Source organism: Melopsittacus undulatus, chromosome 1 (genome assembly GCF_012275295.1).
Source record: "Melopsittacus undulatus isolate bMelUnd1 chromosome 1, bMelUnd1.mat.Z, whole genome shotgun sequence".
Taxonomy (NCBI): Eukaryota; Metazoa; Chordata; class Aves; order Psittaciformes; family Psittaculidae; genus Melopsittacus; species Melopsittacus undulatus.
The window spans coordinates 98,032,428-98,058,143 of record NC_047527.1 but is presented as its reverse complement, the minus strand read 5'-3'; the positions used below and the strand labels follow the sequence as shown (position 1 = coordinate 98,058,143).

The following is a 25,716-nucleotide window of genomic DNA, read 5'->3' as shown; positions in this document are numbered from 1 at the left end:
CCGGAAGAGGGTTATGACGGAAGTGGGCGGGGCGGTGGCCGCGCTACGGCGGCCGGGCGTGGACAAGGCGCGGGGGAGGCGAAGCGAGGCGGGGAGTGGTGGCAGTGGTTGGGAAGATGCTGGAGTCGGCGGCAGCAGCGGCGGCTGAGCCGGAGCTGGACCCCGAGGACCTGGTGCACTTCTCGGTGGGAGATCTGCCCAGCCGCGGTTATGGCGTGATGGGCGAGATCCGGCGGCAGGGCAAGCTCTGCGATGTGACCCTCAAGGTGGGGTGCGGCCCGGTCCGGGGGCACTGGGGGGTCCCAGGTCCCCGAGGGGTGCTTGAGGGACCCTTTGCTGGGGAGAAGGAGGGAGATGGGGTTCCCTCGGTGCTTTGATGAGGAGGTAAGGGGGGAACTGGGGGTCCTCCCCATCCACTCTAGGGGATACCAGGGGGTGTCTGGTCTCCCTAGCCCCACGGGGCAGCTCTTTGAGGGCCCCTTGGTGAGGGGTGTGCTGAGCAGCTCCAGCCCAGGGTGGGTGTGCTGGTGACACCCGGTCCCCGACGCTGCTCCTCACTCTGGGTGCAGGGTGGGAGATGGAGCTTCTGTCTCCCTTGGGACCATCGCGGGGTGTTCCAGCAGCCAGGCAGAGTGATTCAATGAAGGGTCTTGTCTGGGGAGGAAAGAGGGCCCCCCAGCACCCCTGCCACGGATTGGTGGTGGTACTGGTGCTGAGGAGTGGTTCGGGAGGTCACACGATGGGTTGGTGCAGATTCATGGGCAAACCTCTGCTCCAAACCTTGGGAGAAGAGTCAGTTTCCTCGGGAAACCATCTTTATAGAACACCCACTTCCCTGCATCATAGAAATGATGTATAACAGGTAAATCCTCAGGGTTGTGTTCCTGGCTCTGCGGGGCGGGGGGTGCTGAAAGGGCTTTGATAGTGGCCAGTGCGAGGCAGGAGATGCTGGAGTCCTTCAGGAGTTTGTTGTGCAGTGGGTGTGCCTGTAGCTCCTTGGATTGGTTGAGTCATTCCAGAATTAACTCTGAAGTTTAATTAAATGTGAAGGTGTTTCCCAGCCTACTCATGCTGAAACATCTCACCTACCTGCTGCTGCTGAAGAAGGAGCTGCTGAGGGTTGTGCCTGTTGTGGGGATGCAGGGTTTGGGTGAATCTCTGGGCTTTGTGAGGGTGCTTCATCCCTGTAGATCAGCAGTAGCCCCCCAGCTGAAATGCTTATCGTGAAAAGCATGCCATATGCTGATCCTCCTTGGCAGGGGTCATACCATTCAAGATGTGGTATTGCACGGAATCCCAGAATGGTTTGGGTTGGAGGGGACCTTAAAACCCATCCAGTTCCAATGCCCCTGCCACAGGCAGGGACACCTTCCACTAGACCAGGTTGCTCCAAGCCCCATCCAACCTGGCCTTGAACACTGTCAGGGATGGGGCAGCCACAGCTTCTCTGGGCAACCTATGCCAGGGCCTCACCACCCTCACAGGGAAGAACTTCTTTCTCAGATCCCATCTCAATCTCCCTGACCATTGTTCACAAAACTCTTCTGAAAAGGTTTCCATTTCTATAGATTTTCCATAGCTGAGTGCTGTTTAAATCCTGCTCATCTCCCTTTGTGTATCTTCTGGGGCAGAGTGGGAAAAGTCTTGAAGTCTTGAGGGCAGCGGGAGCTCTCCAGTGCAGTGGTCGAACCAAAGGTACTGATGGTGCTGGGCTGCTTCATGGGTGAGGGTGCTCTGTTGGCCCTGCTTTCTTTTTTTCCTTTTATTACATTCTGTTCAAGAGCCTGTTGCTATCTGGGGAGAGCACAGAGCATTTCATCCCTACAAAGGCTTAAAATGTATTAAGAAGGATATCTCTGTTGTTCTTGAAATGAGTCTTAACTTTCTCCACTACTTGCTTAACTCTTTAATATACTGAAGAGAGACCCTGGCAATGACTGGAGCGTTTGGCAGAGGGCTGACAGCATGTTTCCCTGTTGGTTCCAACAGTCTTGCTTTCACCTGTACACATGCAGCCTCAGGACTGATTGTTTGGTTCCTCGTGTTGTGTTCAGTCATCCTATCAAAATATCCCACTTCTTTGCCCCTTCTGCCTCCTGACATCAGGTTTATCCACCCCATGGCAATAGAATTAATGCAGCCTGATGAATCTGAGCCGAGCTTTCCCTTCTTGTTCATTACATGGTGTCTCCTCTAGCTGCTGACTGGGTAAGAAGTAGTTTTTCTTAGATGGATTTGGAGGTGGCTTTGAATCGGTGAACCACCTCAAATGCAGCTGACACAAAGCATGCTTATCCCTGACTTGCATTGGGGAGGCTGTAAACCCAGCATGATGCAGAAGGAGCCTGCCACATGAGCTGTTGTGCAGGGGTGTCTTTCCAATGCTTTTTGCCCAAAATGAAGGTAGGAAAAACACTGAGAAGCATTTAAAGACCACACCTGAAGGAACCCATGGTGGGTCCTGGTGCGTCTTGCACCGCTGAAGTGAGTTTGTTGCCCTCTTTTTTTTTTTAATCCTATTACTTTTAAAGCTTAATGTGCCTAAAAGTGCTAGGATTCCTAGTCACAGCAGAATGCCTTCTGGTGTGACTTTAGGTCACATCAGGAAAAAAGCTGCTAAGGACCACTTTGGGCCAGAAGCTGGATGCCCTCTGATGTAATCAGCAGCTGAAATGGGAGCAAGCAGCTTTGTTGCAGCACAGTTCAGGTTTTTAGCAGCCTCTGTACCAATATCACCGTTGGGGTCAGTGGCTGTAAGTGCTTTCCCCAGCCCACAGAAAAGTATGAACAGGCCACAAATTACTATGAAGTGTTGCTGCTCTTGTTTGTTTCAATTATTCCCCTCATGAGGCCAGGCAAGAATTCATTCAGTAAATAGGAGGGGTGGATTTTGTTCCCTTTCCTCAGAAACCATCTTCCTGCAGTTTGTGCTGCTCTGCAGGAGACGGTGCTGCCTCAGCAGCGTATGGCAGCTGGGTTTAGATGCGATTAAAAGCAAGAAGTGCTGACTTGACTGGCTCCCTTGGAGGTCCGATTATCCAAACTCAGCTTAGGGAAATCTGTTGCTGCTTCTCATGATTGCCCATGTGAAAATGAAGGTTTCACAGGGCAGTAAGCAAGGTGTGCATCTTTCCAGCGGCTTAGGGTGAGCTAAAGCTCCTTCATGCATGGATGGTCCAGCCTAGAGATTTTCAAAGTCCTTTTCTATTCCTGTCTCTTAAATATCTGCGGGTCAGAGCTTTTGAGGATGTTCCATGGCAGGCATCTGTCCTTTCAGTCATCCATCGTTGGCTCTTTGAAATGTTTAGTTAAATACTAATTTGAAGATGGTTTGATAGAAACACGTGTGGATAAATTGGAGGCAGGAGGGAAGCAAGGAGGCACACCTTATTCTGTGGTTAGTTCATTTTTCCTTGGTGAGTGTAGGATTTTTGCTTACTAAAGCCAAATTTCTGCTACTGCTTTCTTCTTTAAGGATTGCTAGGTTGTGTGTTGGTGAGGTCTTGTCTGGTAAAAGAAGGACATGTAGGGAGGGATAGGAAAAGAGGGAATGGCTTTAAACTGACAGAAGGGAGATTTAGATTAGATGTGAGGAAGAAGTTCTTCCCTGTGAGGGTGGTGAGGCCCTGGCACAGGTTGCCCAGAGAAGCTGTGGCTGCTCCATCCCTGGCAGGGTTCAAGGGCAGGTTGGATGGGGCTTGGAGCAACCTGGTCTAGTGGAAGGTGTCCCTGCATCCATGGCAAGGGGTTGGAACTGGATGGGCTTTAAGGTCCCTTCCAACCCAGACCATTCCATGATTCTATGATATCAGGACATCCCACAAAACCAGCACAGAAGCAGCCATTCTCCATGCAGCTTTCCATACCCTACATCTGGGGCCAAACTGGGTTTTCCAGTGATGGACTGAAGTTTCAGTTATCCACATCTCTCGGGTTTGAAATAGGCTGTGAGGGGGGAAGTCTACATACATGCTAGGGATGGGTTCAAATTTAACCTGCTATAGTGAGATCTCTGGCTGGCTGTCACCTACTATGGGCCAGATGTTATTGCAGTTATTGACAGCTGAAATTAGTGAGGTTTGATTTCTGTATCCACCTGGTTTACCCCAGAAGTTGGATATAAAGCATTTTCTTTCAGGCTGTTTTCATGTGAGGAGACTCTTGGGTTGTTTTCTGGCTCTCATGCTCCTCTCCAGTCACTGCTCCGTTTCTCCCAAAAGCTCTTTCTTCCCAAGAGCATTTCACCCTTAGCATTGCTTTCTGCCAAACCTGGGAGCCTTTACTTATTTCTGCTATCCCCACTGCTGTTGATTTTACCATATTGATAGAAGTTAATTCGTTTCATGTTAAGCTCGCTGGATGGGAAAAGCTCTGCATTAAAGGTTTGGGCCCTCCTTGCTTTGCTTTCCTTTCCTATACACAGCAGTACAGCAGACTCTTTCCTGCTTATTTTACAGCAGATTTGCAGTCATTTTTTTCTCTGTGTGTGTTCTCAAAGGAGTTTAGAGCTCACAAATAAATGCTGCAAAAGCGCAAAGAGTTTCGGTTCCATGATGAGCACAGATATTTGGGGGTGTTATTCCCTGGAGATACTAGTCTGCATTTTAATTGCAGAAAAGCAGCTTCTTGGTATTTGTGTTCCTGAGCATTGTTTTTTGGAGACAAATATCCTCTCAAGATGAAAGCTGGTTGGGCAGCTTTGTTTTCTGGAGTTTGCGTTGCTGCTTTAGGCCAAGGTACAAGTGCTCTCTAGGGACATTAACAGCAGCTTGCTGGAAGCCTGTGGACTGCACCACTCCATAAAACAGGGAAGTGATACTTATCCTGTTTCTTCATTGACAAATTTAGGGAGAGCAAATGTCTTTATAGCTCCTGCTTGCTCCCATCAGAGCCAGAGAGCTGGGTGCCAGGCTGGCACCTTCAGTCTTGGCTAAACCTGTGTCCAGCAAGAGAAGGTTTGTGCCTTTCTGACTCCTCAAAGAGTGAAGTTAATGTGAGCTCCTCTTGTTGTTGCTGCTCTTCATTTTGGTTTGGATCGCTTGAATGCCATATTTCCATTACTAACTCCAAGAGTCATTAGAGTAGTGTCTTCAGAATTAGTACAACCCTGGCAAGTTAAAATATTCCCAAGCTATGGAGAGGTTATAGTATTTATTTCACATACAATCCAAACCGGACTGACAGGCCATATTCCTGTTGGCTTTTCTCCCCTTCTAATCACAGTTTTTCCCAAAGCAGACTGTTCATTTGAAACTCTCCACACTCCAGCAAATGCACCCCAAGAGAGCTGCTGCTGCCAAGCAGACACAGAGGTGGAGGAGCCTCCCTTTGTCCCGCAGTGGCAGATAAGTGGAATTCCAGGCAGCTTAGGCTGCGTGAGTAATTTCAGCAGGGTCCTTAAAAACCCTGTGTCTGGCTGCTCTGTGGATGTTTGAGCCTGTTTGTAAGAGATCCTCGAGGAAAATGAGCTTGGTAGGAGAAAATATCTTTGAGGAGAAAAGGGAATAATTTGCTTATTTGAGGAGCCAGTAGATTTAAAAATCCAGAGAATCTGTTATGCACACTTATTTAAATCTTACACTAAATTTAAGTTGTACAGCAGTAACAAGCTACTTTGGATTATGACTGGGCTTGTTTTCTCACCTGAGGTCTCAGCTAGCATCAGTGCTTCTCCCCTTATGTAAAAGATGAGTATTTTTAGTGCTTTGCAAAGACATTAAACCTGACACGTTAGCACAAACCACACATTTCTGCACTAAGCTTTTTACTCTGTTTCTCTGAGCATGGAAGAAAGGCTCTAGTGTCTGATTTCTAAACCCACTTGCACGGGTGTTGTTTGCTTTCCTTGAAGCAGGAGTTGCCCTGCTGTTGCAGGGTGTTTAACCTGGTGTCTGGCAGGTACTTATCGCCCAGTTAGAAGCTGGAGGCTGTGGGATGAGTTAGGAGCAGAGGTTGGGTGTTCTCCATGTTGTCATAGGGGTTGTCAGAATATAGGAAAGGTTTGGGGTTACTGTTGTGAAGAGGGTGGGGGAGCGTGGCAGGGAGCCTGTGGCTGCAGGGGCCCCCCACTGTTGAGTTAACCTTGGCTTTAGTTTTGCCAGTCCCTCAGGAGCAGGAAGGCAGGCAGGGCCGGAGATGATCCCCTCAGGATGCTTCTTTTCCTCAGTCCCTGTGGGAAATAAGAGTCTAGACCAGAGGATGTCTGCCTTAATGGCATCAGTCTCTTGGTTTTGCATGAGCTGAGTTTAAACTCTTTCATGTTTTGTCCAGCTACTCTTTGGGTGGCTGCAGAGGAAGGGTATTTATTTCAGAGCCTGAATTTTGATCCAAGATCTCTTGAATTTTACTGTTCCGTTATCCTCTTCCTAACAACACTTTGCTACAATGACTTGGGCGCTACCTTAATTTCTGCTGTGCCCTCTCTTTGATTGAATGCCAGGAATGATGGGGGTGTTTTGAGAAGATCTTTGCGGCAGAAAAGTCAAGAGACTTCTCAGCTATGCAGGATAATGATGACATGAAGACAATAGATGCCTTTATTCCACCTACACCATTTTTCTCTAGAGAAAGCTTCATTGTACCCTGGAAGTTGTTAGCATTTTGTGGATGTGGGAGTGTAAGGGAGAGCGTGCCTCTTGTTACTGGTTAGGGAACATGTTGAAAGGGAATTCTGTGGTATTCGTGGTCAGCAAGGATGCTTTGCTAGCAGTGGTTTTGTTCTTGTTTCTGGTAAACAGTATCTTTTGCCTTGAAAGGCACCTAAAATTACATATTGTATGTGCCTTTCATTTTATGATGCAAAATAGCACATCATAAAATCATAATAGTTGGACTTGATGTAAAAGACCTTAAAGGTCTTTTCCAATCTAGTTGATTCTATGATTCTATCTTAGAACCCTAGAATGGTTTGAGTTGGAAGGGACCCTTAAAATAATTCAATTCCAATCCCCCTGCCCCAGGCAGGGTCACCTTCCACTAGAATAGGTTGCTCCAAGCCCCATCCAACCTGTCGTCCTTGCATAAAGGTGGGAATCTTCTGAAAAACAGTGTTTCGCTCAGTCCCCAAAGGACTTACCCTCAAGCCTCTTTCCAGTGAGCTTGTTGATGTGGAGTTCTTGGGGTATTTCTCTTTTTAGTACTTATATGAATAGCTAATTCTGGCTTAGTGATGTGGATATTATGAAGTTTGTGGTGGTTTCAGTTGTGCCTGGAGACAGTCCTGAACTCCAGGCTCAAAAAGTGAAAACCAAATCTTTCCAGTGGAAGAAGGCTGGAGCACCTCTGCTGTGGAAACAGGCTGAGAGAGCTGGGCTTGTTCAGCCTGGAGAAGGCTGCAGGGATGCCTTAGAGCAGCTTCCACTGCCTAAAGGGGCCAACAAGAAAGCTGGAGAGGGACTTTTGACAAGTGCAGGTAGGGACAGGACAAGGGGGAATGGATTTAAGTTGACAGAGGGGAGACTGAGATGAGATCTGAGGAATAAGTTCTTCCCTGTGAGGGTGGTAAGGCCCTGGCACAGGTTGCCCAGAGAAGCTGTGGCTGCCCCATCCCTGGCAGTGTTCAAGGCCAGGTTGGATGGGGCTTGGAGCTACCTGGTCTAGTGGAAGGTGTCCCTGCCCATGGCAGGGGGTTGGAACTGGATGAGCTTTAAGACCCCCCCCAGCCCAAGCCAGTCTGTGATTCTATGAATTACCCTGATCTATGTTTAACTTGACAGGAACAACTGATACGATAACATAGCAGGTACTGCTTTGAAACAATCTATTCCTGCAAACAAGAGCTTTCACCTTCAGCTGAAAGCTGAAATCCACAACTGAGGCTTTGTTTTACACACACATCCCATGATGACACAGGGCTCTGGAGATAGGGAGCACTTCTTGACACAGAAGACACAATGATGAATTTAGGTCACATGGGCTGTGTGCTTATCCTCAGAAGTATTTTTCATCTTCTGCAGGAAAAACAGGTATTGTCCTTCACCTGCAGCAAGAAATGTAGTTGTTCCTTCGGGACTTGCTATTAAGTGCTGCTGGTATGAACATAATAATAGCTTCTAGACCAGAAATCTCAATTTATAAATCTCCCTGAGGCCCCTCTATCATTACACAAGCAAGTTTAAAAAAACAAAAGGAAACACAGGTTTTATCTTGTCCAGTCCCAGGAAATCATTTCAATTCAGTTGGTGGCAATCGCAGTGTGGATCAGCTCTTTGCTGATGCAGCTCTCTGGATCTCTCCGCTGACAGGGGCCAGTTCCAGTCTCCCCCCACCCTCCTTTCTACTGCTCTTATGGCAGAAAATGATTCCCCTTTTTGCACAGCTTATTTCAGTTTTATTTCCCTGAATAGCAGGGTCAGGCAAGCACCAGCACAAGCAAAGCAGTTGTGAACAACGTGGCTGCATCTGTGTTGTCCAGCTGCATCACACGTGTTGATGGGAACCAAGCTGGGGCAGGAAGTTGAGCCCTGTAGGTAACCAGAACTGGTTCAAACCCTGCCTTGCCTGTGCAGGGTCATCCCTGGTGCAGTTAATCTGTTAAATGGGGTGTTCCCCAAGGTGAAACCTTTGCCTTGATGAAGGGCGAGAACCCCACTGGGGAAACAATCCTGTCCTGTTGAGCTGCTGAGCAGCTTGGAGCTGGAAGGGTGGTGCTGCTGCCCAGACACAAAGTATTTCATCCCTGTGATGATGCAGCTCTCATTAAGGCGTCGGGAATCTCGCTGAATGACTATAAATTATTGGTTTTGCAATAACAAGGTGTATTAACAAGGATAATGGGGCCATTTGGTGGAACTGGATGATCTTTAAGGTCCCTTCCAACCCAAGCTGTTTTGTGATTCTATGCTAAATATATCCTACCATGGGAAGCACTGATTGACCTTGTGTTTGGTGGAGAGGAAAGCAGGAGCAGTGCTGGTGAGATGTTCAAGGAGTGGGAAATCCCAGGGCACAGCAGACTGGGGAAATCCCAGCACATGGTGTAGATGGCTATCCGACAGACAGGTCTGTTTTTGAGGAGCTATGCTCCTTTTGATGCAGCCCAGGACACAGTTGGTTTTCTGGGCTGCAAGAACACGCTGCATAATGAGACAAGTAAGACATGAGACCCATGTCTTTAGCTTTGTTGGTGTTTACCTTCCATTGACAAGCTGGGCCAGGAAAGCTGCTGTGGGCATGGCTGCTGGGGTGGATGAGGCTGGTGGAGTGGCTTCATCCACTGGTAGGAACAGGCCAAAAAGTGCCGGAGCTTGTTGAGCAGGTCTGGCATTTCTGAACCCTGGGGCTGGAACGTGGACAGGCTGAGCAGTGAGTTACTCACTGCGGTCAACCAAGTCGTGGCTGGTCACACACACACTTTTCCCCGGCAAGAGGTCCCAAACAAAGAGCTTCAGCACCCAGGTCTCCTTATTTACCTATCTGCATCCTGTACCTCTTGAGCTTCTCTCAATGAGCAGCACCTCGGTCACGCACTCACATGGAGAGATAAACAGAAGCGAAGTTGTTCATGTGCACGTGTGCTTAACTTGGCAGTTAGCTGTGTGCAGTAAGGAAACGAAAACCCCACCACTGTGGACACAGGGAAGTTTTGTCAGCTTTCAGGGGTGCACGGGTTCTTGAATCGCTTCCTTCCTCTTGTGGGCTTTTCTCATTAAACTTGGTGTATTTAGAAGTGGTTTTGAACCTCGTGGTAGAAAGGCCAGGCTAGAGTTTGCACTCACTTACAAGAGGCTGTGTAAAGTCAGGGTGGGGAGCCCTGCTCTGCAAACATTCATTACTCAAACAGGGCTGGCGCTTGTGGCCTTGAGCCCCATCCCCTCTTTGACCATGGGCTCCTTTGCAAGTATTAGCAGTCCTGACTCTTTGTGCCAGAGATTCCCTATCCTGCTTCATGGACACAAGGAATCTGCTGATGATTTTGTATGTTGAGGGAGCATGGGCTGTGCCTGTACTGGGGTGCAGCCCCTGCTGCTGTTGCAGTGGTAGAGCTGCTGTCTTAATTCACATGCTTGTACTTCCCAGCTCACTGCTATAAATATCTATCCTCATGCTTTCATTACCTTATTCTTTTCTGCTTCTTCATTCTCTCTCATGGAATATCATCTTAGCCTTCCTCTGCCAAGCAAGCACTCTTACTCCTGCCTCTGTCCCTATCATAGTCTGGTTTCTGCTGGGCTCAGGAGGGCAGGGGCTGAAGGTAAAGCGTGAGGTAAACTAATGACTGAGTTAGCAGAGAAGAGAACAGAGCAGCAGCATATTTGCTGGTATTTGTGGCACAGCACTTGAGTCATTGGGATGTTTTACATGTAGTTTTGGATTAGTAGTAGGGGTTGATGGTGCTTTTTACTCATTCTGAGCTTGCTTTCCTGAGCTGACAATCACAGAATGGTTTGGGTTGGGAGGGACCTTGAAGCTCATCCAGTTCCACCCCCCTGCCATGGGCAGGGACACCTTCCATAGACCAGGTTGCTCCAAGCCCCATCCAACCTGGCCTTGAACACTGCCAGGGATGGGGCAGCCACAGCTTCTCTGGGTAACCTGTGCCAGTGTCCAAGTCACCGCACAAGTGTATATGTGAGGGTTCTTTCCCACGAGCTGCAACAGTCCGTACACTTCACTCACTGCTTTTGCCCTGGGCATTGAGAACTCTGCAAAATCCAGGACAGTGGGATTAGTGCAGGGTAATCCAGGCACAGTGGAGAGCATGGATTCAAGCACACCTGAGCTCATCAGGACTGATGCAAGGCTCTCCAAAAGTGGACCAGCCACTACCAGGCTGGAGCAGGTCTTGGAAGCAGTTTGACTGGATGTTTGGAGCACTGTTTAAACTGGGAAGCTCTGGCAGAGCGGACTTGCCCCTGCACCCCAGCCATGCAGTGCCACATGCTGACCGCATTCCAAATGTTTGCAAGTCCTGGCCATCGTGCAGGCAGGCACGCACTGCGAGCAGCTGGGTGGTCAGGCTGGTTTTAAAGAAATATCTTCTAACAGCATTTGTGGCACTTGAATATGCTTTTGTTTAAGAAAAAAAATCCTGCTTGCTTATGCATCTTGTGTAGTGCCCAATTCCTCTTTTTTTTTTTTTTCCATGTGTCAGGAATTCTGCTTTCTGAACTAGCAAATTGTATTTACAGGGTATGATTGCTCTGGGCCTAGAGGGAGAGGCAAGGCACTGTTGGGAACAGTGAAAACCTGAATGCAAGCAACATTTTTGTTAATAAGCTGCCTAGACATGAAAGGGTGATGAAGCTTTTTGTAGAGAAGTAAGGAGGAGAAGAGAAGGGCTTCTTGGATGACCTGAAGAGCAAAGGACTTGCTCTTCCAGCTTGTCCCAGCAAAACAAAGCTCAAATGGGAAAATCTTGCATAAGTGGGGGAAAGGGGCAGTTCTGCACAAGCTGGGATGGGTAGAAACTGGTATGAATCAGGTTAGCCTGGAAATTAGGGGAGGAAAAAACTCAGAACCATCAGAGAGAAGTAATTGAAGAGCTGTGTAGCTCAGAAGAGGAGAAAGTATCATATAGTATCTGCAGGAATCATAGAATCATAGAATAGTTAGGGTTGGAAAGGACCTTAAGATCACCTAGTTCCAGCCCCCTGCCATGGGCAGGGACACCTCACACTAGATCATGTTGCCCAAGGCTCTTTCCAACCTGGCCTTGAACACTGCCAGGGATGGAGCATTTACAATTTGTTTGGGTAACCTGTTCCAGTGCCTCACCTCCCTTGCCGTAAAGAACTTCCTGCACATATCTAACCTGAACTTCCCCTGTTTTAGTTTGAACCCCTTGTCCTATCACTACAGTCCCTAGCAAAGAGCCCCTCCCCAGCATCCCTGTAGGCCCCCTTCAGATACTGGAAGGCTGCTATGAGGTCTCCACGCAGCCTTCTCTTCTCCAGGCTGAACAGCCCCAGTCTTCCCAACCTGTCTTTATATAGGAGGTGGGAGGAGTGGGAAGTAGAATTGCAGGTGCAAGAAGGCCCTTCCAAGCCTCACTCTGTAAGGATTAGGAAGGATGTAAATGAATGCAGGTACAGTAGAGCTGGTGAAAGTGAACCTGTGGAGGCTGAAAGAAGATGAGCCCATATGAGCTTCTGGGTTATAGTGAAGGTGACTGGCTGTGAGCATAAGCTGAGGGTACAAGAAGAAAAGTGCATGGGATTTAACCTGTAAGTTAGTCATAAGCTCAGAGGAAGAGCTGAGGAAGAGGAAATGGGCAGCTGCATCACCCAGCTTTTAGTTCTGCAGAGTAATCACAATGCAAGGCTTGCACTGAGCCTGCATGGCTGTGCTCATCTTGTCCTGGGATCAGATGGGTGATGTGAGATCTGTGGTTGCCAGCTGGTAGGAGAAGGTGTTACCTGAAGCAGGGCTCTGGGGGAGTATTTTATAGAAGCATAGAATGGCTTGGTTTGAAAGGGACTTTAAAGATCATTCAGACCAAACTCCCTGCTGAACAAGCCCAGCTCTCTCAGCCTGTCTCCATAGCAGAGGTGCTCCAGCCCTTGGAGCATCTCTGTGGCATCCTCTGGACTTGCTCCAACTCATGGAGCTCCACAGCTCCATGTGCTTCATGTGTTGGGACTGCAGGTGGGGTCTCACCAGAGCAGAGGTGGAGAATCCTCTCCCTTGCCCTGCTGGTCACGCTTCTGGTGATGCAGCCCAGGACACGGTTGGTTTCTGGGCTGCAAGCGCACACTGCTGGGTCGTGGGGAGCTTCTCGTGGACCAACAGCCCCAAGTCCTTCTCCTCAGGACTGCTCTCAATCCAGTCTCCTCCAGCCTGTGTTGTGCATGGCATTTCCTGCTTCTCCCCTCTCCTTGATACAGATCTGGGTTTGAAATCCATGTGTGCAGTTGAATACAGTGTTGATTTGTGTAAACGTGGTTCTGGAGACCTGGCCATGCTTTGTGAGCAATCTGAAGATAACCCACTCTGTCATTGCCCAGCTGACCACTTGTGGCTGCTTATATGGCTGGAAAACTGGCTTTAAAAGTTTGACTTTAAAAGACAGTCTGCAGTCCTGTTTGCAAATGGAAATTGCCCAGTTTTCAGCCCTCAGTTACTGCTGGGCTGGCGGAGCTGTGCTACACAAAGTTATCTGGACCATGTGGTTGGAATCAGTGGTGCTGATCTTCTCTCCTTCCCCTTTTCTCTCTTTTTAGGTAGGGGACCATAAATTCAGTGCTCACCGGATTGTGTTAGCGGCTTCTATCCCATACTTCCACGCCATGTTCACCAATGACATGATGGAGTGCAAGCAGGATGAGATTGTCATGCAGGGGATGGATCCCAGGTAATGTCCCAATGCACACGAGCCAGGATCTCCAGAGGCATCAGGAGTGCTCTGTGGGCCTCAGTGTTGTGTGTGCAAGGCTTGAAAGCCTACCTTCTGTGTGAGTGGCACTAGAAAAGATTTTTCTGTTAGTAGGCTCCTGTGCTGACTTGAATTCAATGCATTTTCTGCCCTTTCTCCCCTTTTTTAGTGCACTTGAGGCTCTGATCAATTTTGCCTACAACGGTCACCTGGCCATAGATCAGCAGAATGTGCAGTCTCTGCTGATGGGGGCGAGTTTCCTTCAGCTGCAGAACATCAAAGATGCTTGTTGCACTTTCCTCAGAGAAAGGTAAGGGGTTGTCCTTTAGCTGTGCTTGCTGCTCCCCAACAGCAGCAAGGTTTTAGTCATCTGTGTCTGGCTTGGGAGGAAGCAGGATGTCTCCTGCCAGTGTGATAAGGAGCTCTGCATCTCCCAAGACTCATCATTCACATTCCCTATATCTTATCTGGCTCATGAGATGCTACAGCTGGGACACAGTATAGGGCCTTGGCCAGCCACAGGAAATAATACCTGAAGCAAAAGTGAGTGAGGATTTCCCTGTAAGAGTTAACTGGTTACCCATCACAGTGCTGCGTGACTGCCTCTACTGCTAATGAACCCACCCTCGCAGCAATTACCCTCTCTGCAGTTGCATGTGTAAGAGGGGAGGAACAAAGGGACCCAGCCAAAGAGCTGGACAGGAAACTGTGGCAGAACCTTAAATTGGTCCCAGGTTTTTTTCAGTTCCCTTGCTGGTGTTTGGCTGCCAGACTGTTCCAGCAGCAGGATCTGGAAAACGAAAAGCTGGACTACTCTTTGGAAACGTACCACACGCATATTCAGATCGTGCCAGGGAGTCTTACGTGTTTAGTTTCCTCAGCCTGATTTCTCTGCAGCTGTTCAGCGTGTTCCATGGTGTGATATTAAACATACCTACCAAATAAAATGGAACATCTCAGCCACTTATTTTTCTTCACATCCAAATAGAGGTACCCTAAAACCACAGGATAGGGAGAAAACATATTTTTCCTCCGTATTTAAGACATCTCAAGTTTTCAGTCCCTGTGTGCATCCTGAATTCCTGCAGTTGGCTTAAAATTAAGTTACATAAGACTACAAAGTATTCATTATTCTTGCAAAAAAAAAACATTTTACATGAGATACTGGATGTGACAGTTTGAGTCCTGACTAGCTTTAGGTAGTTCTATCTACATGCAGATTAAACAAGGTACTTTTGTTTCTCAGATTTAGCTGCCACAGTTCTCCCAGCTCTACCAGGAGCAACCGGGTGTCCTATGTTAAGTCCTGAATTTGAGTGTGTAGCTGTCACTTTGGTTAATAACAAGAAATTAGTTTACTCTGACCATCCTGAAGAGCTGGAATATACACACTCAGCTCTCATTCTAGAAGGGAATTAAGACATGGGACGTTTTTAGGCACCTGTGCACAGACAAATCCACAGTGCTGTAACCAATCCCTGTGTGAGCCCTGAGGGTCACAGAATGCTAGACTGAATTGAGTTAGAAGGGACCTTAAAACTCCTAGTTCCAGCCCCTTGCCACAAGCAGGGACAGTTTCCACTAGACCAGGCTGCTGAAAGCCAGAGGAAATGAGTTTGTGAAGCTGTAATCGGTGATGTTCTGTAGTACTTAGAAAAAATATAAGATGAGAAAAGATTACTTTTTCACAGAAAATTTACCGTGAGGGTGCTGAGGCCCTGGCACAGGTTGCCCAGAGAAGCTGTGGCTGCCCCATCCCTGGCAGTGTTCAAGGCCAGGTTGGATGGGGCTTGGAGCAACCTGGTCTGGTGGAAGGTGTCCCTGCCTGTGGCAGGGGGTTGGAGCTGGAAGAACCTTAAGGTCCTCTCCTTCATTAGTGAGCTGGAGCTTACCATTGCTGAAGAGTACACAGCTGTGGCTTTCACTGCATCCTGTACACTCTGCTTGTATTGCTCCACTGAACTTGTTTGTAATTCCTTTTGTCTTTCCCTTAAACTGATGTTTAACCTCCTCCCTGCTTTCCCAGGCTTCACCCTAAGAATTGCCTGGGAGTGCGGCAGTTTGCAGAGACGATGATGTGTGCGGTGCTCTACGATGCTGCCAACAGCTTCATTCATCAGCACTTTGTGGAGGTATCCATGTCTGAAGAGTTCCTCGCACTGCCTTTTGAAGATGTCCTGGAGCTTGTTTCTAGGGATGAGCTCAATGTGAAGTCTGAAGAGCAGGTGTGTACCTGGTGTGGGTCTCAGCTGAGGCTAGTTTTCCCTTGAGACTTTCTGGTTGGTTGGAAGTGGAATGGGACATGACCCTTTTCCAGATCTGAATGAAGCTGAGATGTCCTGGCACACCAGAGACACTAACAGGTGCCTGACAGAGCCAGGATGACTCCCTTAAGCCCTACGTCTTGTCTGTGCTGCCAGCATCACCTTGCTCTGAGAAATGCCTGGTAGAGTTTCTCTGTTCTTGTACCATAAATTTACAAAACATTGTTTTAAGGTGTTTTAATTCTTCATCATTGACAAAGGTGGAACCTGTTGGGTTCTGAGAACCTTCAGCTGTGTCCCTTACTGTCAGTAAGTTGCTGGTCCTGGTGACAGAGCCTGAGAGTGTAGGCAACAGCAGGGAGCCCTTAGAACTCATCTTCAAATCCAGAGGAATGCTTTTGAGGTGTCATGAATTTGCTGCGAGTGCTGCAGCATTTTGTAACAAATGTTGCACTGGATTTGCCATCAGGAGCCTCCTCTAGACTGCCTTGTTCCTGGAAAAAATAAAAACCCAAACAGAAAGCAGGGCTGAACAGCTTTAGGGTGCTTCAGCAGTCTTGAGAATCCATCAGTGGTGGGCTGACAGCTTGCAGGAGAAACAGCCTGTCATCGAGCCAGGAAATGTGTCCTGCTTTTTCCAAGGAGGTTACTAAGGAGGTGACAAATGAAAAGCAGACCTACAGCTATCTCCATGTAGGGTAAGAGAGTGCTTTGCTAATCAGGCTGTCTGAAATAGGGAAGCAAGGGAACCTGCTTCACATTCCAGCCACATTGCTATATCATACCACAGATTGGTCTCTTGCTGTTTTGGCCATGTGGATCCTTTGTGGAGCAGGTAGGAGTCCAAAGAATCATCCCTGGTGACACTTCCTTGTGCCCCATATGCCAGCCCCCCTCTTCAGAAATGGCAGTATTTTATTGCAATGCAGCTTATCTGCTGGGGACACTGTGCTCAGTAAGAGCTCTACCTCAGAAGACAGTGACAGGAGTTGGATGTGGTCACCTGGATGTAAGAGCAGGAGTGTAGAAGGAAAACCCAGCTCAGGCTTCAACTGTGAGAGTCCTGTGAGCCAAGGAGTACATGTCTGCAATTAAAGGAGCCAGGCTCCTTTGTAGTCTGGAGTCATCCAAAACAGGGCAGTGAGTGGTGCTTGGAAGAGGTCTGCACCTCCAGCAGCGCCTTTCTCTCTTCTTCCCTGGTTTGTTTTTTGACACTAAATAAATAAGGTTTTGCATTCTGCCCCACCTCCTGCACTAAAATCCTCTTCCCAGCGTCCTCATCTCCCTGAAAACATTCGTACTAAACATCCCATCCGACAATAGATCAGTATTATTGCAAGCTAAGTTGGAGGCAGAGAAAGCAATGCCCACCCAAGTGTCATGCAACAGGAGAGTCCTCTGGTGACTGCAGAATCACAGAAAGGTTTGAGTTAGAAGAAACCTTAAAGATCATCCAGTTTCAACCTGCCTGCCATGGGCAGGGACACCTTCTACTAGACCAGGTTGCTCCAAGTCACATCCAGCCTGGCCTTGAACACTGCCAGGGATGGGGCAGCCACAGCTTCTCTGGGCACCCTGTGCCAGGGCCTCACCACCCTCACAGGGAAGAACTTCTTCCTCAGATCCCATCTCAGTCTCCCCTCTATCAGTTTAAATCCATTCCCCCTTGTCCTGTCCCTACCTGCCCTTGTCAAAAGCCCCTCTCCAGCTTTCTTGTCTGCCCCTTTAGGCACTGGAGCTGCTCTAAGGTCTCCGTGGAGCGTTCTCTTCTCCAGGCTGAACAAGCCCAGCTCTCTCAGCCTGTCTCCAGAGCAGAGATGCTCCAGCCCTCAGAGCATCTTCATAGCCTCCTCTGCACTCATTCCAACAGCTCCACTTCTTTCTGGCACTGTATAGAGCATCACTGTTCTGTACTGAAAACACGTCACCTGCGATCAAGAGAAGATCATTGTCAATACGTGATTTCTTTTCCATCAGACAGCTGGCAGCAGTAGGAACTTGCAGAACTAAAAATAAACCCCAAAGCTCCAACTTCCCATGCCTCTTTTTCTGGCAGGTGTTTGAAGCTGCCTTAGCTTGGATACGGTACGACCGAGACCAGAGAGAGTCGTTCTTACCCGAGCTCCTGTCCAAAATCCGCCTCCCCCTTTGTCGACCTCAGTTTCTCACTGACCGCGTGCAACAAGATGACCTGGTCCGCTGCTGCCACAAATGCAGGTGAGACTTGGATGTGAGGTTAGAAAACCACCACAGGGTTGGTACCTGTCAGTGTGATGGAGGTGCAGGAATGTGATTTAGAAGTCTTGGAAACTGGAATTCTCACTTTCTGTGGACAGAGGTCCTCACCAGACAGATCACAGATAACAGCACAAATCCAAAGCACCCTCCCCAGTTTTAACCTAGCAGTAGGGCCATGTTGCCTTCTAGAAGTACTGGCCATGGTGGGGGAAAAGTCAGTTGCTTAAATCTGCATCTGACTTAAAACAGATTTCTTCATGTCAGCTGAGCTCTTTAATTATTTGGCTTTGATTCAGGGATCTGGTTGATGAAGCAAAAGATTATCACCTCATGCCAGAGCGCCGGCCACACCTCCCGGCATTCAAGACCCGTCCTCGATGCTGTACGTCGATTGCAGGACTGATTTATGCTGTCGGAGGACTGAACTCAGCAGGTACCTTGCATATCTGCTCCCCACGGTGGAGAGAGCAGCCTAGTTTGCTGAGTGGGACAATAGGATCGTGGACTTCTCTTGTGCCGCCTTGAGCAGTTTCTCCCCCTGTGCAGCACTTTGACCCTTCCACTGAAAAGCTCAAGGTGGCTGTGCCCCTATTTTAACATCTTCCAACTCAAAATAATGTTTAAGTCAAGTTTATTTAGGACAGTATTCTTAAAGAATCAGTATTTTGAGGATGGTGACCTTGCCTATGGCAACAAGAACTTGGAGTGTCTGAGTGTGTGGGATCATCATAGAATCATAGAATGGTTTGGTTTGAAAGGGACCTTAAAGATTATCCAGTTCCAACCCCCTCACACTTGGAACCAGGTCTAGTGCGACCACTAGACGAGGTTGCTCCAAGCCCCATCCAACCTGGCCTTGAATACTCAGGGATGGGGCAGCCACAGCTTCTCTAGGCAACCTGTGCCAGGGCCTCCCCACCCTCACAAGGAAGAACTTCTTCCTCAGATCCCCTCTCAGTCTCCCCTCTGTCAACTTAAATCCATTCCCCCTTGTCATGTTCCTACCTGCCCTTATCAAAAAGCCCCTCTCCAGCTTTCTTGTTGGCCCCTTTAGGCACTGGAAGCTGCTCTGGGGTTTCCTTGGAGCCTTCTCCAGGGTGAACAAGCCCAGCTCTCTTAGCCTGTCTCCATAGTAGAGATGCTCCAGCCCTCACAGGATGTTTGTGCCACTGCAGGTCTCTGCTGCCACTCTGAGGTTATAATAGGTCCCACTTCCACAGCCTACATCTTGTCAAGTGTTACGGCACAGAGCATGGGCGAGCTTTGAACCACTCTGAGATCCTTTTGCATTGCAGAGTGCACTTTATGTAAATTTTTCAGAGGTGAATAGAGATGTTGCTGGAATATGCCCCTGACTTGACTTTGTGGGAGCAGGGAGGTTGGAATACAATGTGTAATAGCCCAGAGTAGGACATATGATGTTTCCCAGGCATTTCCCCAGAGAAGAGCAGGGAAATTCCTGGTGTCAGCCACATGTTTGGGGTCAGAGCAGCAATCGCTTATCCTTCATTCACTTTTGTGACAGGCAAGCTTGCTAGAAGAGTGCTTTAGCAGATCTCCCCCTTTTAATTTGAGTAGCAAATTTTTATGCAGGTGACTCGCTGAATGTGGTGGAAGTCTTTGATCCCATTGCCAACCGCTGGGAGAAGTGCCAGCCGATGACAACAGCCCGGAGCCGAGTTGGGGTAGCAGTGGTGAATGGACTCCTCTATGCCATCGGCGGCTACGATGGTCAGCTAAGGCTGAGCACTGTGGAGGTTTACAACCCAGAGATGGATTCCTGGTCCAAAGTGGAAAGCATGAACAGCAAGCGAAGGTATGTGCAGCTTGCTCAGTGGGCAGGGAACCTTTGAAGGTTTGGGGGGTTTGAAATGAGGTTGTAGGAAGGCTGGAGGTGTTGGGTGGTGTGGGGAAGGAGCAAAAGGAAAAAGGAGGAGTGGAGCAGCATAGAAGCCTGTGGGATTACCGTTGATGCAGTCATGCTGATTCTGGGAGCTGCTTGCTGGTAAGAGAGGGAAACTTTCAGCAGCCCAACAAAATCACAGCACTGATTTACCAGGAAAGCTGTTAAGACCTCGGTAAGTAAAAAGCAGCTGAGCAATGTGGGCTGTAAGCTACAGAGATCTTGGCCTTGGTGGCATCGGGGAGTAAAATCAAGAGTGATGAGATTCTGCTGGTGAAGTGCGTAAGGGTTTGAACTGGAGTCCCAAAGGACACAGTCAGAGCCTCATTTCTTCACATTGTGATACTACATGGTAAGTAAAGCACAGGCGAGCACCATTGAGAAAGCACCTGTGCTGCTCATTCAGATAAACCTGGTTTACCACCTCTGGCCAGTACTGACATTTTCTTTCCCTACCAGAAATTATAAGAAAATTACAGGTGGGAAGGAGAAGAGGAGGGAGAAGGCTTCTCCCTCATCCAGGGAGAAGACTTTACTGCTAAGCAGAAGGTGTTCGTGCTTGCCGGATAGAGCTGCAGAGTTCCCAACCGCTGTGTGGTTCAGGAGTTTATCCTGCCTCATTTTGAACCCCCCCCATTTAAGTTGTGTGGTCATCCTGTCGTCCCCACCTTCATGTTTAAACATCTTCTAGGGTTTCTGCTGCGGTTTTTCTTGCACTCGTGCCTGGTCACTGAGAGTTGTTAAGTTGTTCACTTTTCTGCAAAAGCTTCTTCTTTACCATAAGGGTTTGTCTGGCTTGTTTTGTGGTCCAGGATGTTGATCGCTTGGGAAGAGCACACTGCAAGCAATTGAGTACATGAAATCCTGGGTATGAGGCTCTAATTTGTAGCAAAACAACTCGGTTTTGCCATAGGAAGGAGGCTCCCAGGAGCTTTTCCCACAGTGAGAGGCAATTGCTCTTCCACAATTGGGTTGTTCTGCCTTGAAGTATAACAAGTGTCAGGCACTCTCATGCAGATGAAGATGTTGGTTATTGTACAAACTGCTCGACTCCAGCTGTAGTGCTGTGTTTTTATCACTAAGGATTGTGTCGCCAAACTTCTATGGGAAGTTTTGCTGACTACATTTCCAAGGTGGGATTCTAGTTTGAAGTATCCCATTTGCCTTTAAAAGCCAAATATGTGATTTACAAGGTGTAATGACAGTGTTGGGCACCTTGATTTAAGTTGCTTCCCATTTGAGAGCACATCTCCTGAAGCTGTGTGACAATGTCCTTCACTAGTGTCACCCCCAACCAGCAGCGGTTGGGCAGTTCTTCATGGGAAGCTGTAATTGCTGGGATTCTGACCCAGGATGTGGATCAGGATTTCTCTCTGTGGGTGTTCATATGCCACAAGCATTTTTCATGACATGTGAGGCTTGGAGTTCAGGTGGGATTGAGCAGTTGAGCAGCTTGGAGGTGAAGCAGGGGAGAAGGTGGAGGAGGTTTGGTTGAGTGAAGGAGGTGAGGGCAGGCAGTGAGCAAGGCAGGCTGTGCCAATTTACTGTGGAATAGACTGTAGGGCCATCTCACAGTGTCTGTTCTTCATTGCAGTGCTATGGGAACAGTGGTGCTGGATGGTCAGATCTACGTATGTGGCGGATACGATGGAAACTCATCTCTCAACTCTGTGGAGTCCTATTCTCCAGAAACAAACAAGTAAGAGTTCTTTGTGTCCTACAGCTTATCCATCTGTTTGCTGCTAAGGTAATGCCATGGCACCGCTGGGGGTCCAGCCTAGAAAATGAATACAGTGAACAGTGCAGAAAAGCCTTGACAGCAGAGCAGCACCCCTCCTTGCAAGAATTTACCTGGATGCAAGTGAACAAAACCATCGTTTAAATAGGTGGTGAATGGAGAGTTACTAGAACCCAGGCCTAGAAAATCCACTGGAGTTTAAATAATCCGTGTGCCGTGCCTGCAGGAGTCATGCTAACCTCTCCTCTCTCCTGGCAAGGTGGACAGTAGTGACCCCCATGAGCTCCAACCGCAGCGCCGCTGGAGTCACTGTCTTCGAGGGCCGGATCTATGTGTCAGGAGGGCACGACGGCCTGCAGATCTTCAACAGTGTAAGTCTGCAGGGTGCTGTGGGTTCCTGTGAGCCTTGGGCAGAGAGTCATCTCCAACAGGTAGCCAGAAGGTCAGGCTGGAGGTGGGACATCTCTGTGCCTTTTCCCTGTGCACCTGAAGCACCATTAGTGTTTGCACCACTAAATTCTGCCATTTCCCGGGCCCTTCTTGCTCAGGAAGAAGTGAGATAGGTAGGAACCCACTGGGAACTGGACTGGAAGTGCTGCTTTTATTCCCCAAAGCATCAAAAGGATTGATCTAGTGCATTTTATTGTCTCCCTGCTTCCTTCACTTTTTAAATCATTTTATCATTGTATCTCTGTACCTTAGAGCTTTGAAGTATCCCAGATGTCAGACTTCTACCTCTGTTTTATGTGCCTGTTTGATGGCTTTGGTTTCAGAAATGGGTTATTATTGAGAGGGCTGGAGCACCTCTGCTATGGAGACAGGCTGAGAGAGCTGGGCTTGTTCAGCCTGGAGAGGAGAAGGCTCTGGGGAGACCTTAGAGCAACTTTCACTGCCTAAAGGAGCCAACAAGAAAGCTGGACAGGGGCTTTTGACAAGGGCAGGTAGGGACAGGACAAGGGGGAATGGCTTTAAACTGACAGAGGGAAGACTGAGATGAGATCTGAGGAAGAAGTTCTTCCCTGTGAGGGTGGTGAGGCCCTGGCACAGGTTGCCCAGAGAAGCTGTGGCTGCCCCATCCCTGGCAAGGGATCCCTGACCCCATCAAGGCCAGGTTGGACAGGGCTTGGAGCAACCTGGTCTAGTGGAAGATGCCCCTGCCTATGGTAGGGGGTTGGAACTGAATGAGCTTTAAGGGCCCTTCCAACCCAAAGCATTCTGTGATTTTTTTTATCTCTGAAACCATCCTCACAGCAGGGGGAGCTGGTGGTACGAGGTTAGCTTGTCCTCTTCACCTGCTCTGTGGTTCTATTGCTTAAAATAAAACAAAACAAAAACCCAAAAAACCCGAACCTGCTGCAGATCAGAAAAGACTTGTTCATGTGCTGAGGAGTGAGAATGCCGGAGCTGTATTCAGCTGGGTCTGTCACTAATGCACTGCCCTTGAACATTTGTAATAAGAGGTTTGCTGGGAGCAGCAATAATTATTTCTGCCTCACTCAGCACTTTGGGGCATGCTCTCGTCTGAGCCTGAAGTACCCCAGAGCCAAGAACTACAAATCTTGTCTGAGCACGTTCCTGGACATAAGTTTGGGGCAGTACTGGAGCCCTTACGAAAGGGATCCATCTAACAGCCTCTCTACAAATGCAAGGGATGCAGAATGGTGTGTTTTCCCCCCTGAGGTGCCAGATAACCATTCCACAAACATACAGAGAGGAGGTGCTGGCCTTTTTTGAAAGTGCAGATTTCACTGCACTTTCAGAAGGAAAGAAGCCCTACCCTTTGCCACAGGGTGCAGGACATAGGCTTAAACTGCATAATGAGTGATGGTCATCCAGCATGAGAAACTGGAAAATTACAGCTTGAATCTGCTGCCGGAGGGGGGGATAGAGGGTCTCCCTTAAGGTTAGGGGGAACTTAGGGAGTTGTTAAGGATGGCTCCCACATGCCTCTCTTAGGGTCTGACAGAGCTTTGGCTGCTTCTGCCTTGGGCAGCAGCATGATGTGTGCCTGAGGAAACTGAATACATTGATATTGAGACAATCCTGTGGTAGTTGAACTTTTAATTGAAGGGTGTCCAATCCTTTTGGTGCTGGGGCTCAGATCCCTGTTTAAAACAGCACGCAGAAGCTGTTGAAAGGGGCGGGAGGTAGAGGGAGAACCTTTAAACCTGCATTTGCTGTGGTTTCTGTGATATATCAGGTGGGGAGAGTGATCTGTGCCCCCAGAACTCACTAGTGAGTTCCTGGGCTGCGGGCAAGGGGAGCGGGTGGGATCCAGGATGCTGGAAAAGCTTAATAATGACACAGAATCTGAGTATATGACACCAAGGAGTAAACTTACGTTCTCTATCAGTTTCCAGTTGTGTGATGCAGCAGCACAGGCTGTGTGCTCACACTGTGTGGTGGGTCCGGAGCAAGGGTCCCCTCACACCGTGTGCTCTCTGTGACTGCAGGTGGAGTACTACAACCACCACACGGGCACCTGGCACCCAGTTGCCAGCATGCTGAACAAGCGCTGCCGCCACGGAGCAGCCTCGCTGGGCAGCAAGATGTTCGTCTGCGGTGGCTACGACGGCTCAGGCTTCCTCAGCATTGCCGAGGTCTACAGCTCCATGGCGGACCAGTGGTACCTGATCGTCCCCATGAACACCCGGAGGAGCCGCGTCTCCCTCGTGGCAAACTGTGGCCGTCTGTACGCCGTGGGGGGGTACGACGGACAGTCCAACCTCAGCTCGGTAGAAATGTATGACCCGGAGACAAACCGCTGGACGTTCATGGCACCGATGGTGTGCCACGAGGGAGGGGTCGGGGTGGGCTGCATCCCCCTCCTCACCATCTGAGAAGAAAGGTTTTAGTGGGGGCTGTCTTCCAGACAACAATACGGAGAGGAGTTCAGAGCGCGTTTCATGATGTGATGCCCGCAGAGGTGCGTTTCCAGGTGCTCAAGTGTCACTCACAAATGTACACGCACATAAAAACCACTTGACAAACCAATCCCCACCCTTGGCTTTTTGGGCTGAGGCTCCCCAAAGATCAAACATGTTGGAATACATCTGCATTCTGGTGCGAGCAAGGACCTGCTCGCCTCCCTCCATGCTCATTAGCCTGCACTCGGAGCTGTGGCCAAGCAAATCCTTCCTGTCGCCGTTGGTTTTCCACATCGCCCTGTGGTCTGCTTTCAGCTGCACCTTTGGGAAGGACTGGGGAAGCAGGGGCAGGCTTAATTGCGACATAAAAACTGCCACTTGAATGACTTTGAAAATACATCTGGCTTATTGAGACAGAAAAACCCACCAGCAGCGCTTCCCAGACCGCATCCAGGCTCTGCCTTCTCTAAGGTGCTTCTTACACAAGACATCGCAGGCTTCCCGGAGCAGAGCTGTGCTTTCTTCAGCTCGGTGGAGAAAACTTCTCCACAAGAGCCACACGATGGAGAAACTAGGATGAGGAAAACCAGTCGGTTAAACCATCGCATGGTTTTAGCAAGCTTTGGATGAGGAGGCTGAATGTAAATGACACTAAGCAACAGTCATAGGGTTTCAAAATAGGGAACAGGCCAAGGTGTTATTTAACTTGCAGGATGTCTTTATTGGATATTGTCAGTGTTTCAGAGGCAGTTGGAGCAAAGCATGGCCAGTATCTTTCAGGAAGGGCAAGAAAATGAAGCACTGAAGGTGTCAGCTCTGGAAGCCCACAGTGGGTTTTGTGCCAGGACCAAGACGTGAGGCCGAGTGCTGCCAGGGCCGAAGCAGCAGCATGCAGGCAGCACAGCAGCTCCCTCCCTGCAAAGTCCTTGCCTGCATCAGCTCTTCAGCACGTCTCTTGCATGACTGTGAACTGCCATCCCTCCGGGGCTCTCTTCATGCCCGTGTCCTCCCATGCCACCCTTCAGCAAAGCCATACCTCTTCCACTGCCATGAGCGGGCAGGGACAGGCAGCTGCCACCCCTGCCTGCTTGGGCAGGAAGAACTTGACACTAATCCCACTGGCAGCAGCAAAGGGATGAGGCTTTCACCCCTTGTCCTGCCCAGTCCCAGTGTGTTGGGGGGCTTGGAACCTGTCCCCTGCCCAGCTCCAAGCAGGGAGGATCCCAGTCCCCAAATCCAGCCCCCCATCTTGTTCCTACCTAACTCCTAGCATCACTCGGGATTTGAACTTTGGGTGTATATGTGGATGTCTATATATTCAGGTACTATGTATATTTTAGGTATATATAATGAACGTATCTGGCTATAAATGTGGTTTATCAGTATGTATCTAT

At 48.9% G+C, this 25,716-nt stretch overlaps 1 protein-coding gene across 2 annotated transcripts; it reads left to right on the top strand.

Moving 5' to 3' along the window:
• Positions 1 to 32: 32 nt before the first annotated feature.
• KLHL18 (kelch like family member 18) lies at positions 33 to 25,707 on the top strand. 2 transcript variants are annotated; one of them, XM_034064150.1, is made up of 10 exons: positions 33 to 266; positions 13,161 to 13,291; positions 13,482 to 13,622; positions 15,339 to 15,537; positions 17,633 to 17,793; positions 18,111 to 18,247; positions 19,408 to 19,630; positions 21,312 to 21,416; positions 21,715 to 21,826; positions 23,909 to 25,707. In XM_034064150.1, exons 1-10 carry the CDS (start codon positions 117 to 119, stop codon positions 24,293 to 24,295), a joined length of 1,746 nt encoding a protein of 581 aa, XP_033920041.1. In that variant the 5' UTR covers positions 33 to 116; the 3' UTR covers positions 24,296 to 25,707. The 2 variants fall into 2 exon arrangements, with proteins under 2 accessions (XP_033920041.1, XP_033920038.1); XM_034064147.1 differs by having other exon boundaries at positions 19,393 to 19,630.
• The last annotated feature ends 9 nt before the right edge of the window (positions 25,708 to 25,716 follow it).

Bases quoted from the DNA above. Each gene is read 5' to 3' on its own strand.
- KLHL18 (XM_034064147.1), top strand. From the start codon at position 117: ATGCTGGAGTCGGCGGCAGCAGCGGCGGCTGAGCCGGAGCTGGACCCC. The intron at 17,794-18,110 runs GTGAGACTTGGA...GCTTTGATTCAG, and splicing joins CGCTGCTGCCACAAATGCAG to GGATCTGGTTGATGAAGCAA. The intron at 19,631-21,311 runs GTATGTGCAGCT...TCTTCATTGCAG, and splicing joins AGCATGAACAGCAAGCGAAG to TGCTATGGGAACAGTGGTGC.